Source organism: Mobula birostris, chromosome 3 (genome assembly GCF_030028105.1).
Source record: "Mobula birostris isolate sMobBir1 chromosome 3, sMobBir1.hap1, whole genome shotgun sequence".
Classification (NCBI taxonomy): Eukaryota; Metazoa; Chordata; class Chondrichthyes; order Myliobatiformes; family Myliobatidae; genus Mobula; species Mobula birostris.
In genome coordinates, this window is record NC_092372.1 from 67,701,294 (window position 1) to 67,717,553 (window position 16,260).

The 16,260-nt window shown below is 39.8% G+C and overlaps 1 protein-coding gene across 10 annotated transcripts in view; it reads right to left on the bottom strand.

Annotated features, from left to right (window-relative positions):
• LOC140195095 (LIM and calponin homology domains-containing protein 1-like) overlaps window positions 1–16,260 on the bottom strand; it is a 384,102-nt gene that overhangs the window by 167,046 nt on the left and 200,796 nt on the right. For all 10 annotated transcript variants that reach the window (XM_072252809.1, XM_072252808.1, XM_072252807.1 and 7 more), the window contains exon 3: window positions 14,355–14,424. In XM_072252809.1, the coding sequence (XP_072108910.1) occupies window positions 14,355–14,424 (70 nt within the window). The remainder of the gene's footprint in view (window positions 1–14,354; window positions 14,425–16,260) is intronic.

The window sequence follows — 16,260 nt, forward strand, 5'->3', positions numbered from 1 at the left end:
CAAAAAAAGATAAAACTGGACTTCCTATTTCAAGTGAAAATGCTTTGACTGCATGAATGTACTTTGAATACAGCAGGGAATCATAACTTGGCAGTGCAGGAACTGCTGAATGTAACTGTGGGATTATTCCAAGATGTTTGATTGAGGCTTCAGACAAACATAGGAAACTGACAGGGAAAAAACCCATCTTAGAAAAGAAGGTTCATCTTAACAGATATTCGATCTTGTTATGGAGAAAAATGGCGTAAAAAGTAATGTAAGAGTAATTCACTCATAATTCGTAGACTGTAGCAACAAGCAAGCAGACTGGAACCGAAGCAGCTCTTATTCGACTTGCTTCATGCCTTGGATAGGTTGTGCAATAAGAAACAAATTACAAAAAGCTTTGTGACCTTGGCAGACTGTACCACAGCTCCCTCTGATCTGTCCAAGAATTAAAAAACTGTTTCAATGTCCTAAAGGGATACTGAACAAGGATAAGATTCTAGGTCATTCTTCTGCTCTACTTACTTCTTAATTCAACGGGATCATAAGTCTAAAATGGATCTCCTTGGTCTCCCTGAAGCCATATGTTACTTCTCTAAATAATCTATTAACAATTGCCGTAAAATGTTGCATTTATGGTTAATCTTAGCGTAATAGGAACTCATGGAAATATTGTTGCCCTACGGTCAGCTTCATTTCTTTTATGATGTCCATGTGACCTAGTTAAAATTGTGCAGCCACAACGCCCTGTGCCTTGGGGTAACATTGAGGCATGGTATTGGTGCCCTATAGGCTGATGAATGCATGGAAGTAAGCTGAGAGCCATTGCCTTTGTTATCAAAGCAAAAGTAAAGTCAATGGGTATTCAAAGGGAAAATACTCCAATGGTTTGAGTCATACCAGACACAGAGAAAGATGGTTGTGGTTGTCACAGGACAGTCACCTTAGTCCCAGGATATCACAGCATATCTCAGAGTTCCTCGTGGTGTATCCTACAGTGCTATATTAATGACCTTTCTCTCATCATTAAATCAGAAATGGTGATGTTTACTGATGACTGGGCGATGTTCAGTTCTATATACAATCCCTCAACTAATGATGCAGTCCAATTCTGCAAGGGCAATGTTCAGAGAGCAACAATTATCATTTGTATTATTAGAATATCTGGCAATGACCATCTCCAGCAAGAGTGAATCTAATCAATTGCCCTGGGTAGAAATCCTATTGCTAAGCCTGTCACCATCAAAATGTGGGGGTTTCAAGTGACCAGAAATTCAAGTTGACCAGCTACATAAATTCTACAAGAATAACTCAAAAGTCTGGGTATCCTGTGCTGAATTATTCACCTTATAACACCCCCCCCCACACACAAGATATTTCCTCTACCAACTTGCCTGAATAAGTGCAGTGTCAAAAATTTCCAAGAACTCTAACACAAACCAAGACAAGGCAGCCCGCTTCAAAGGCACCCTATCAATCTCACTAAACATCCATTCCGTCAAGTTGCTACACAGCACAACAAAATACCGTCCAGATTCTCACCCTCGCCACTCCAACAGCACTTCTCTAACTGATGACCACCACTATCTAGAAGGCACATGGGAACATCACCATCTTTCATGTCAGACACACCTTGATTTGAAAACATATGACTGGTCCTCCATTGTCACTCTTTAAATTTTGGAACTCCTCAGCAGCAGCAGTACCATGAATAAATGTAAACAGTAATTCAAGAAAGTGGCTCACCACCACTTTCTCAAAAGCAACTGGGAATCAGCAATAGCATTGCTGGCAACACCCAGATCCTGAAAATAAATAAACAAATCTGTAAATCAGGATGAATCAACAATGGAGCTTGTTTTTAAGTTCGATGAAAGCATATTTTCTTGGATGAAGTAATGGCCAATGTATGAGGGGTGATTGATAAGTTTGTGGCCTAAGGTAGAAGGAGTCAATTTTAGAAAACCCAGCACATTTATTTTTCAACATAGTCCCCTCCTATATTTACACACTTAGTCCAGCGGTCATGGAGCATACAGATCCCTTGTTTGTAGAAGTGGTCCACAGCAGGGGTGATTGATAAGTCCATAGCCTAAGGTAGAAGGAGATGAGTTATTAACTTCAAACTTTCTGCATTTTCACTCAAAGAGTAGAACTGCACGTGCATGTAGATGTTCAGCAAAGCGGTCTCCCAGTCTGCGTCGGGTCTCGCCAATATATAAAAGGCTCTGTCTGCCAGAGAAAGCAGGATCTCCCAGTGGCCACACATTTTAATTCCACATCCCATTCCTATTCTGACATGTCTATCCACGGCCTCCTCTACTGTAAAGATGAAGCCACACTCAGGTTGGAGGAACAACGCCTTATATTCCGTCTGGGTAGCCTCCAACCTGATGGCATGAACATCGACTTCTCTAACTTCCGCTAATGCCCCACCTCCCCCTCGTACCCCATCTGTTACTTATTTTTATACACACATTCTTTCTCTCACTCTCCTTTTTCTCCCTCTGTCCATCTGAATATACCCCTTGCCCATCCTCTGGGTCCCCCCCCCCCGGTCTTTCTTCCCGGACCTCCTGTCCCATGCCTATCACCTGTCTAGCTCTTGGCTCCATCCCTCCCCCTCCTGTCTTCTCCTATCATTTTGGATCTCCCCCTCCCCCTCCAACTTTCAAATCCCTTACTCACTCTTCCTTCAGTTAGTCCTGACGAAGGGTCTCGGCCTGAAACGTCGACTGCACCTCTTCCTGGAGATGCTGCCTGGCCTGCTGCGTTCACCAGCAACTTTTATGTGTGTTGCTTGAATTTCCAGCATCTGCAGAATTCCTGTTGTTTGAGAATAATGAAGCTTCTGCTTATCTGGGACACATGCGTAATAGCAGCTTCAGAAACCAAACTGGAAATGGTGCAACAAATTTAGATTATTACTTATCTAAGTAGAGAAGCTGGCCAACATATGTGCAGACCATAAATCCCAAATGAGAGCCCTCGGAATTCACCATGCCAGGTTTGTTGTATTCCGAGTGGTCATCAAAATTAGCATATTTTTCGTAGGGTCCTGCAACATTTTTGGTTCATCCAGTGGACCATCTGCTGAAGGAAGCTTGGAATTCCAGTGTACAGATTCAGAAAGGGGAACATGGAGCATGGAGGGTCCCAATGTCCTCATCCACTGGAGAATTATAGAAACAGCCCATGGCCTCCTTGAAGGGCCTATCAATACTTCTTCAATCATAGTTTAAGCCACAAATAACAATGAATAAAAAGCCAAACAATTCCACAGAGAGAAAATATTTCCTTTGGCTTTAAAGAGAAAATAATATGTAAGGAACGAAGCTTCTCTCAGATCACTCTTGCTTTAACATGTAATCCCTTTCCATCTTTCCAAAATATGATCACTTTGTTTAAATTCTCCCATTATTTAGATGGAGCTCTAAATGTCCAGCCATAATTAGCAAAAGAAAATGTATCAGAAAATTAAAATATGCAAAAACATTTTTCCCTGGCACATATCAGTTGCATATGCTGTCCTTGAAAATAAAATACATCATGAGTTGTTCTAATAATTGCAATCAGGTCCCAATGACTAGAGGAGGAACAGATGTGTCACAGTCCATTGAATGTAGTGATAGAATGAGAAGAGCTCGAGGCCACAATGCTTTTCAGTAAATGACTGCAATGCCTGTGGTGCATTGATCTACAAAAACAGAGATGCAAAATACAAAGTTCCACAAGAGCCATAGCAGCAGAACTGTGATAGGGTCTGTGGTTACTGTCGTGTTAGCTACAAAAAACATATTATTTGCTGAAGACTTGGACTATTTTGGCATGAGCAAATCAAAGAGTACTACCAATAAACAGCTCAGCGGTCACTTCATCGTTACAGGAAATGTACATATAATTTACATGCTTTCTGAGAGTAGAGTGCATTGAGAAGGAAATGGTTACAATTTTAAGGACAGTACAACATAATAAAATTATCTGCAAAGTGAGATATATCCTTTTCAGGATATACTTCAGTTAATGACAACCTTGCCTCAGAGACAGAAGGCTTTATGTTCGAGTTCCATTCTGGAGAATTGATTACATAAATTAGACTGACACCCCAGTGTAATTGAATGCTAGTGCAATAAAAGTGGTGCATTTTATGTGCGATATTAAATCAATATTCTGCCTATTCATCTATGTGGTGGCACAACTTCAAAGAAAAGCCAGAGTTATGCCTCACATCCTCAATAAAAAAAAATCAAATATAGCCTTTCTGGCCATTGCTATTTTTGATACCTTGCTATGGACAAAGTGGCAGTTATATTTCTGGACTACAACAGTAACTACAATTAAACAAAAAGTCTTTGGGTGCAGCGGACAGTGCTCTCCAGATTTGTTTTTTAAAATGTATATATTGATTATGCAGGCTACAGTGGGTTTGGAACTACAGATCTCCTCTTTTACTCCGCTATACGTACTGCTAACAGCCCAACCCTCAGTGGATTGGAGTGAAGAAAAGAAAAGCAACAGCGGAGGCTGTGACAGCAGATTAGAAATGCCAGCTGAAGAGCAGGGCAAGAACAAACCACGATAACAACAGTCTGAGGACGACAAACTCATTGCTGTGGACCAAGCCTTGAAAGGTCATACTAAATGGAGCTCTAAAGAACAGGATCAGAGGCAAAGAGCGAAAAACGTTAAGAAAGAGATGACAGGTGGTGTTCCCAGACATAGCAAGTCTGATTAATTCACAGTAGATTTGATTGTTATTGTCACTCTGAGATCATGTAGAATGCAATGTTTTTAAACTTTCACTGACATTAATGTTTCCTGTGTCTGCCATTGCTTGAGAAAATAATAGCAGTAAAACTGCCTTGGTTGTGTAAGTCAGAAAGATCCTTTCTTTTCTCAAGATCTTGTGGTATTTATTTAAACAGTGTGTTCAGTTTAAACTCAGAAGGTCGGTCAACAAAACTTCCTACTATTATAGTCTGCCTAGACATTCTTGTCTGGGCACCCACCACTGATTGTAATTGATTGAATGACACAAATTGCCACCACATTGTTCAGTTAATGATCCCACTTCCTCAACTTTAAAATACAAAGTAAAACCACTAAATGGGTGTGCTGAGAAGAAAATATTCATCTAAAAGCTTCACTAAAGTTAAATGGGATAAAAGAATAAGGAACAATTATAATGCATTTATAAAATTTCATAATGACAATGTGTTATCAACCACTCATACCGAATGTGTCCGATAGTTGTAACAGCTCCTCAATTCTACTCTCTTTCTTCTTTACTGATACCTAAAACTCATCCCTCTGACCAAGCATTCACTTACTATTCTACTTCACAGAGGAAACTATAGCTTTTATATATATATATACATATATATATATATATATATATATATAAATATTTAATAAGTAAAGGCAAGTTTCTGCTTTCACTTCAAAACAGAAAACTCTGGAAACCTTCAGCAGGTCAAGCAGTCTGCGTGGGAAAAGAAATAGAGTGAATTCAATGTCTTTTTACCAGAACTCAAAAAGTTTTGTTTAAATTACAGAGAGTGGGAAGGACAGAGAGAACAGAGTGAATATCTGTGATAGGCTATAGACCAAATTTGTAGGTAATGATTATTCCAAAGGGAGAGATATAAGAGGAAAACAAAAGAAAACTAATTGAAACAGAAAGGACAGGCATATCTATGGAGAGAAAGAAAAGGTGGTTATCTGAAATAGTTAAATTTAGTGTCAAATCTCAGCAGTCCTTCCATATGAACTAAGAGTTCAGGTTAATGTCTTCCAGTACAGAGTCTTGCATTATTTTGTTTACAATATGATCTCCTCTACAATGAAGAACCAAACATAGATTGGGTAACATTTTTGTTCAGCTTGTACACGCAAATTTGAACTTTGAGTTGCCTCTCCCAATTCCGCTCTAACCTCAGCCACTCATTGTACTGATGTTGTGTACAACCTTGATGGTAGTTGGCTCAATGAAGCTCAAGGGCTATTTAGCAATATTGAGTTTGGGAGACGTTTGATTCTGTCTTTATGAAAATATGTAAGATCTCAATGTTACAGATTGTCTATGGATGAAGTCACTGTGTACTTAAGCCACTGTATGAAGCATCATCACGGTGATTTATGGCTGACAAGGTACTTTTGAAATGCAGTTACCATTGTGGCAAGGTGCCAGAAATATCACTGGGGCTGCAAAATAATAACCTATTTCAGACATATCGGTTAAGAAACAGTTCTCAGCAGTCCAAGAAAAGGGAAATGCTGAAGATAATTATAAAGGGATAAGATAAATGGGACATATGAAAAGTATCAAAGGGATCAGACTAAGTCAGCGTGGACTTCTGGAAGTATTTAACAAAATGGAATGTTTTGAGGAGGAAAACTGATAAGGGAAAATCTGTGGATACAGTGTAAATGGATTTTTAGAGTGTTCTTGATAAAACCACACTAACCTTTCAAGTGGCACAAGTTAAACCACATGGTATTGAAAAGTAATGTATCTGCACAAATTCAACATTAACTGAAAGCCAGGGACAGAAAGTCAGAATTGATGAGTCTTTTCCAGTGACACAGAGATAACTAGTGGGTTATCACAGGGATCATTTCTTGGCCTTCAGCAAATTCATAACACATACCAATAATTATAATGAGGGAAGAGAATGTATTATTTCAAATTCTAAAATGTGAAGTTGTGAACTGTGGGAAGGATACAAAGAGGTTCCAAGGTGACTTTAAAAACTCGTCAAATGCAGTATAAGCTAAATAAGTGCAAAGTTATTCACTTGGATAGAATAAAAACTAAAAATACAGAGTGTTTTTTAAATGGTTTTAGATCGGGAAGTGTTGGTGCACTTAATTGTTCTTGTACATTAATCACTGAAAGCAAATGTGCAGGTACAGTAAGCAGTACAGAAGGCAAATGTTATGTTGTTCTTCATAGCCTGATAATATCCATGCAGAATCAAAGAAGTCTTACAGCCAAGGCCTTGGCAATACCACACTTGGAGGGTTGTGTGTAGTTCTGGTCTCTTTGAGAAAAGATAAACTTGCCATCAGACATTGACTCAAAGATCAATGCCTGCCTGAGAGTAGTAGTGGAGCCTATGCAATATTGAGGAAGAGAGTCTTCACCATGAACTACAAATCCAAATGAAACTTTTGGTCTATAGAGCAGTCATCCTATCCACATCACTGCAAGGAGCTGAATCATGGACCGTCTATAGTACACTCCTGAATGCCCTTGAACAATACCTCCAAAGAGCCTTACAAAAGTTTTTGAGAATCATCTGGAAGGACAGATACTGGAGGAGGCCAACACAAAGAGCATTTCCACCACAGTAAAGCAATACTAACCTCGAAGGATAGATCGTGTCATTTGGGTGCCTAACTCACATCTCCCCAAACAGACCCTTTACTCCCAGTTGAAAGGAGGACAGAGAGCCCCTGGTGGGCAAAGAAAATGCTTCAATGGTAACATCAAAATCAGCCTAAAGAAACTCAATATTACATCTCGAAATTGGGAAGACATCGCACTCATTCGATGCACCTGGACGAGACCTGTTCAAGAGGGAGCTGTGCTACGTGAGAGTGAAGGAAAGAGAGAAGGAGAGGGAGAGGGAGAGGGAGAGGAAATATGCTACTGAGAAAGTTGATCAGCTATTGTTGCTCTACTCCAGCTTTTAATAATTGTGTGATACCTCCAGAGAATTTTTTGGGAATTATGGCGTAGGAGCTTTTACATCTAGTTTTAATAGTTTTGTTTTGAAGAGAAAAATGTCTACAATGTCTAAAATAAAAGTGATTGCTTAGTAGCTAAGCAACTTTTTTGTGATATTGATATACACACAGAGTACTACACTGTGACAACTGACAGGGGATTTCAAACCATTTCAACTTGGCACTTATCTCCTTCCTTCTCCAAAGAGAGCTCTATGAAAACAATATCATATGCTTGGTCTGTTTTGGATTAAAGCTGAGTGAGGTATGAATCAACTCGAGACTCCTCATATTTATGTTGCATTCACCACTTCCATCAGGACACACCTGAAGACAAAACCCAGAAACTATCAGGAAAAGCTCCCATGTGCCCATCGATACTAATTCCATTTATTAACACTCATCCGTAGCGAACTATGCACTAGTGATTCATGAGCTCAGCCAGCAGCATCTTCAATGCTATGAAAGTAACTGCCTTCAGTATTTGGCAGCATTGGTTTTGCTAATGTTACTTTATCTTGTTTATTAACATATAGCCCAGGCTGAGTTTTCATCTTTGGGATCAAACAACTGGAATATCTCCTGCTCATTCCTGACCCCATCTCATCTTTCCGATTCAAAGTCCTTAAATGTACTTGAAATAAAGCAGCAGCCATATAATACCCAGTTACAAAATCAGGACCACATTTACAGCATCAAAGGGGGAGACAAGATATCCAGGGGGGCTTATTTCTTTCAAAAATCAAGATACACCCATGAAGGCCTCTGCAGGGTCAATGCTGATTGGGGGGTGGAAGACTATGGCACAGGCCAGAGGTCTCAAATGATCTTCTTTCTTAAGGTCATACTTCAATTTAAATAAAGTGAAATGAAGTACTTACAAGCCCATGAATAAATGGAAAGCCCAAATAAGGACAGGATTTTACAGGATAATTTTTACCACCAACTGACATAAATATGAAATCAATCAGCATTCACCAGGGAGGCCCACCCCTTTAGAATGGATAATTTTGATGACAGATCGTTGATTTGGTTTCTCTCCCCACAGATGTTACTCAGCTATTAAGTTTTCCAGCATTTTCAATTTATATTTAAGAAGGACAGATGTATCACCATTGGCAGCCTCTAATTTATGAGTGGAACAAAGTTTTAAAAATGTGTTCGTATACAGAACTTCACACTTTATGTGCTAAGCCACAAATGTTCTTACTTGAATACGTTGAGTGGTGCCATTGAAAGAACATGAACAAGTGGTTTGTCATGCTTTTTAGTTTTGGTGAGACTTTAAGATCTTCCACTGGATCTAAATTGAACTTTATTGATGTATTCTTTTCTACTTACATCAGCCTTGTTATGACGTAGACAAGATGATCAGAATTAGCAATTTAGTTTCTTTTGAGCATTTTGACAGAAATTGAACTTTATTGTTGAATGATATTTGCAGTAAGTAAAGTCAAGTTTATTGTCATTTAACTATATACTGTACATACATACTACCAAATGAGATGTTTCTCCATACCAGAGTGAAAAGCACAGTAATACACATAACACACACAATAACTTAGGAAAGTAAAAATTAAATCTGCAAATGAATTATGCAAATATAAACAAAGTGCATAAATTAAATATTGTAAGGTACAGTACAAATTATCCAGTGACACTTCAAATGCGATGCGGCAGAGAGTTCAGAAGCCTAGTGGCCTGAGGGAAGAAGCTGTTTCCTACCCTGCATGGAGGAAGTTTTTTAAAACGTTTTTAAAAGGAACAATAAATCCATTATTTACATATTTCCTTACAACATAGAAGGAGACCATTTGCCTCATTGAGTCTATGCCAGTTCCCAGAGCAATCCCATTCCATCACTTATTTCTCTGTGACCAACTCTCTCACACATGTCCACCAATAGCCCCCATTTCCCACCTACATCTATACTCACAGATTAACTTTAAAACCATCCTCGGGACACGGGAGGAGACCAGAACACAAAAGCGAACACTGTATGGTCATAGGGAGAATATATAAATAACACCCGGTCAACTTTAGATTATGAAGACACGTAGTCCTCTTTTATTGTCATTTAGTAATGCATGCATTAAGAAATGATACATTATTTCCTCTGGTGTGATATCACAAAACACAGGACAAACCAAGACTAAAAAAAACTGACAAAACCACATAATTATAACATATAGTTACAACAGTGCACAATACCATAACTTGATGAAGAAGTCCGTGATTACAGTAAAGTTCAAAGTTTCTCAAATGTCCCACATCTCACGCAGACGGGAGAAGGAAGAACTCTCCCTGCCATGCCGACCACAGTCCGACTCTGAGTCATCTGAAAACTTCGAGCTCTGATCAGCCCTCTGACACCAAGTACTGAGTGCCATCTCTGTCCAGTGATTCCACCTCTTTCTCGTCGCCAAAAGCAGACAAGCCCGGGGATTTTGAGGCCTACCCTTCGAAAGATTCCCAACCGCACAGTAATGACAGCAGCGAACAAGCGTTTTAGAAATTTCTCCAGATGTTCCTCTGTGCTTTCACGTCCATTCTCCATCAAGTCAGAATTGCCCACGGCCCCTATTTAACAGATACGACATCATTTTTCACCAGAGAGCTGTGCACGCACAGGCGCGCTGCCAACTTTAGTGGCTGGGATTAAATGTGTATTGCTGATGGGATTACCTGCAGAACCAGTGTGCTGCCCTTAGTCTACAGGGACTAAGACATTGAATGATAATGAAAATTTTGCTGCCTCCAGCCAAACTGGGATACATGACATTTGAAGATCTGGTTAATCTTGCTTCAGGACCCAATCCCTTTGTTCCACTGCACAAATTTAATAGCTGATATCAAGCTGAAACTGCTATGTACACCCCTGCAGATTCGAGGCAAATTGCTAACCAGCCAGCGGTATGTAATTGACAACCAAACTTCAATATGGAACGGTTATTGATTGGAAAATGTGGGATAGTTCTACAGGGAATCTGGAAAATCAGAATCACAATCAGAATCAGGTTTATTATCACTGGCATGTGATGTGAAATTTGTTAACTTAGAGCAGCAGTTCAATGCAATACATAATCTAGCAGAAAAAAGAATAATAATAATAATAAATAAAATGAAAATAATAATAAATAAGCAAGTAATCAATTACATATATTGAATAGATTAAAAAACATGCAAAAACAGAAATACTGTATATTAAAAAAAGAGTGTGGTAGTATCCAAAGATTCAATATCCATTTAGGAATCGGGTAGCGAAGGGGAAGAAGCTGTTCCTGAATCACTGAGTGTGTGCCTTCAGGCTTCTGTAGCTCCTACCGGATGTTAACAGTGGGAAAAGGGCATGCCCTGGGTGCTGGAGGTCCTTAATAATGGACGCTGCCTTTCTGAGACACCGCTCCCTAAAGATGTCCTGGGTACTTTGTAGGCTAGTACCCAAGATAGAGCCAACTAAATTTACAACCTTCTGCAGCTTCTTTCGGTCCTGTGCAGTAGCCCCTCCCCCCCATACCAGACAGTGATGCAGCCTGTCAGAATGCTCTCCATAGTACGTCTACAGAAGTTATTGAGTGTATTTGTTGACATGCCAAATCTCTTCAAACTCCTAATAAAGTACAGCCACTGTCTTGCCTTCTTTAAAACTACATCGATATGTTGGGACCAAGTTAGGTCCTCAGAGATCCTGACACCCAGGAACTTGAAGCTGTTCACTCTCTCCACTTCTGAACCCTCTATGAGGATTAGTACGTGTTCCTTGTCTCACCCTTCCTGAAATCCACAATCAGCTCTTTCCACTTACTGACGTTGAGTGCCAGGTTGTTGCTGCGGCACCATTCCACGAGTTGGCATATCTCACTCCTGTATGCCCTCTCGTCACCACCTGAGATTCTACCAACAATGGTTGTATCGTTAGCAAATTTATAGATGGTATTTGAGCTATTCCTAGCCACACAGTCATGTGTATATAGAGAGTAGGGCAGTGGGCTAAGCACACACTCCTGAGGTGCGCCAGCGTTGATCGTCAGCGAGGAGGATATGTTATCACCAATCCACACAGATTGTGGTCTTCTGGTTAGGAATTCGAGGATCCAATTGCAGAAGGAGGTACAGAGGTCCAGGTTCTGCAACTTCTCAATCAGGATTGTTGGAATGATGGTATTAAATGCTGAGCTATAGTCGATGAACAGCATCTGACGTAGGTGTTTGTGTTGCCTAGGTGGTCTAAAGCCGTGTGAAGAGCCATGGAGATTGCATCTGCCATTGACCTATTGTGGCGATAGGCAAATTACAATGGGTCCAGGTCCTTGCTGAGGCAGGAGCTCAGTCTAGTCATAACCAACTTCTCAAAGCATTTCATCACTGTCAATGTGAGTGCTACCGGGTGATAGTCATTAAGGCAACCCACATTCTTCTTCTTAGGCACTGGTATAATTGTTGCCTTTTTGAAGCAAGTGGGAACTTCCACCCGTAGCAGTGAGAGGTTGAAAATGTCCTTGAACACTCCAGGTAGTTGGTTGGCACAGGTTTTCAGAGCCTTACCAGGTACTCCATCGGGACCTTCCACCTTGCGAGGGTTCATCCCCTTTAAAGAGAGCCTAACATCGGCCTCTGAGACAGAGATCACAGGGTCATCAGGTGCAGCAGGGATATTCACAGCTGTAGTTGTGCTCTCCCTTTCAAAGCAGGCATTGAAGGTGTTGAGTTCATCTGGCAGTGAAGCATTGCTGCCGTTCATACTATTGGGTTTCGCTTTGTAGGAAGTAATGTCTTGCAAACCCTGCCAGAGTTGTCATACATCCAATGTCGCCTCCAACCTCGTTCAAAATTGTCTCTTTGCCCTTGAAATAGCCCTCCGCAAATCAAAATGTTTCCATTTTGAGGATAAACCAGAGTAGATGTCATATATATGGGATGGTAATAAAGTCAAAAGAGAATTCAGGAGAAACCTGACACTCCATGGCTGCTCACTGTATCTCCACAGTATTGGTCCAGATCAGGCAGTACAGCAGCCATGGAGCGGGGAATTGGATGGGAATCTCTACCACCTGATCCCGCAGCGGAAAGTCCTACTTTTTCTGCCATGCTTGCTCCTTGATTAACAAAACAGAAATACGTTCATTTATAGAATGAAATCACAAATTACAGCTAATAAAGTACTCTTTGAAATACTGTCATTTAAATGTAGAAATATTGGATAGAGCATCACAGCAACAGAAGAAAGGGTTCAAATTGTCATTTGCATATCATCCTTTTGGACGTGTCTTCAGAGTTGGCTTTTTTCAAAGTACCTTTAATGCAATTGCTTGGAGGTCTTCAAAGGTTTCTTCTCTTTACACTGGTTCCTTGCTTACTGTATCAAAGAGCCAGTCATGGGATTGGCAGACACATTCGCTCACTTATATCTAGAGCCTGCCTTGCATGTAGAATTAGCATGTAAGTGAAAATGGATTATGCTAAGAGCAGTATCAGGGTGCTGTGAGAAATTCCAGAAACTCCACGCTGTTCAACCTGAATGGACATGGTGCCCTAAATGGGCCCAGCACACGAACTCCATCCATTGTCTGGCTTCTCATCAGCTTCCACCAGACCAAGTGCAACCTGAAAAACAGCTCATCCCTGCCCTTTCCCACTGGAGATGCACCTCCCTCTCTTTTCCCACTGTGGATCATGCCTCATCACTTTCCCACTGGTTCTTAGCCACCCTGTCCTTTCCCATTAGAAACTGGTCACAGTCTCTTTCTGCACATTAATCTCCATCTTCTTTCCCATTGCCTGGTCTTCTCCTACATCCCATTAAGGCTTTCTCACCATTTACTTGTACTTACTACAGAGTTTTTGAGGAACCCTTTGTATCTCTTGGCAACAGATGTCAAGCTGCATTAACTACTTATCAATTCTGAAAATAGATAATTAGGTGGTTAAAAAGGCTTTTTTCTTCATTGAATTACATAAACAATTTTGAACCATTCCGATCATTAATAAATTAAGCACTCGCAATATTTCTTTACCTGACGATTACTTCACTATAAAAAATCGCTCTTCAAGCAGAAGCAGGTGTACGTCCTTGAATTCTAGATCTTGGAATTATGCATTATGACACTGAGCCACGTCAGACATTTCTGTCTACACTATTTCCAAACATTGTTACACAATTTAAAATACATAATCAACCAGTATAATTTGTGTAGCCGGCAGTAAAAGTACAAAGTCCATTGTAAAATTCAATGCATCATACACAGTATTTATGTGCTTGCACCACCATTGCTCTATTAGTTGGGGCATCTTAGTGCCTCAAGGGGAGGGCTGCTGTGTTGTGAGGGCATTGTGATATGCGACTGGTGGTAGTCCACGTTGAATTGTGATGGTGAAGTATCATCGGTCAGTCTCATGGGCTTGGCTCTTAGTTCAGCATAGAACCTGAGATCACAATCTCCTCCAAAATCCAATACTACCAACGTACATCGGTCATTCTCATGTCTACAGTTTGCTAGGCAGAGCTACCATTAGGTATCTGTCACATTTCTCTAAATAGCAGCAACTATCCTTTGCTTCAACAAACCAGCGATCTTTAATGTAAAGCAATTTCTGAACTTTTAAGCTGCAAGTAAAAATCAGCAGAACCTGAAACTCACCAGTCCTGCAATGGGAGTTGGCAGACGATTGATCTTCTTCACAGCCCCGGGCTTTATTGCATTTAATAACCTATAATTAAAAATAAGAAAGGATAAAAAGACCCGAAGTTGAATGGCCTGCAATTTCTTTGGCTGAAGCCAATTGAAGTAGGCCTGTATGAAGTCATTGGGTTAAGAATCTTAGCCATCAGAAAGCTCATGAAGCTTATATATAACCATATAACAATTACAGTACGGAAACAGGCCATCTCAGCCCTTCTAGTCCATGCCGAACTCTTACTCTCAGCTAGTCCCACCGACCTGCACTCAGCCCATTCTCACTACAAGAGGAGAATCCCTGAAGGCTATCACAGAATATGGTGACGCTGTGCATAGTTGGATCATGTACATGAATGGATATACAGATAACAAAAGATAAGTCAGCTACTGCTTAAATTAATAATTCAAACAGATGACAACTTCAAAAATATTTTGTCCTCTACTAAAAAGAATTCTAATACTGTGACATACAAGATTATTGCCTCTGCTATTGAATTGACCCATTTTTGCAGAGCACCAACATAACCCCGATTTTTTGTACATTGAATGCATGCACATCTCATGTAAATAAAACTAACAGTTGATTTTCATTGCATTGAAATGAGACCTTAAAAATATTAGTACAAACAATTACCCCAGAGAAAGCAATGCAGTCAAAGTGGCAAAGATTGCAATGAGACAGGATGGTGTTCTCTCCTTACGTCACCATAAAAAAACAAAGGTTCCAATGATATTAAGTTTTGCAAAGGAAGTAAAAACTCTGTGTGTGAGGCGCTGTCACTTAATCTGAGTCTCAACTTAGAGCTGGCTGCCGCCACCAATTAGGGAGAATCTTAAGTAGGTGATATTTAATGTTACATTAATTTATGGAAAAGCAAACAGCAGTTTAATATAATTACATTTTAACCATGATAACAAACATAAATCATACATTGGTAATGTTAATCTTAGACATTATCTTTTAGAATACATTCATCTTCATTCTGTCTGTATTAAAGCCAGAATCGTTTATTATTTGATGCCAAACCAACTATGTTATCATCTGACACCTTTTATGAAGTGTTTTGTCACTTCACACTTTGGACAGAGAGTAGCTTATTTTGGCTTTTCACATGTTGGTGGAATGTGAAGGGAAGGCAAAACCTTTTCCATGAGGATTCAAACTCTTTCACACTGCTTCCTGACCTCTGACAGTGACAAAATTACTTAAAGGGCAATGAGACAGTCAGACTACGATTATGTTTGAGTCTGAATAGCAGTACAGTAGATTTTGAGAGAGAATATTTTAACACTGATATTTATCTTTTTGGTGGTGGGTCCTATAGCCAACTGCTTCTATAGTGTGTTCATTGTTCATCAGTACCAGAGAAAAAAAACCTGTTCGTGCAAAATTTCAGGGCCCATGTGGATTAGTTAGTTTCACACAGATTCTGGAATCAAATCTGTACCCAAGACGCCAAAAGGCATTATAAAAGTAGCATTAGAATTTCAGAATCCTTTGTAACCTGAACTCAAGGCTGGAGAACAACATATTAACACACAACGCATTGCCCTAGTGTGCAGTCTACAATCTATTTTTGCATTACAATTGTCAGTATTAGCAAACAAACAATGCAAACATGACATGACTACTTTGAGAAAATCTGCTTTATCATTCACTCTATTTCAATAAATGGATAAATTTGTGAACAAAACCATTCCAAACAAATTGTCTGGCACATCAATAGTCTGGTTCTAAAAAAATCATAATTAAAAACACATTTTCTACTTTTGTTAGCTTAGTTCCAGTTTACATTGCCATCTTCCACTGATATGCTTTAGTTTTATGAGTTTCAGGTTATGCTCTTTTCAAATGCATTCAACTGTA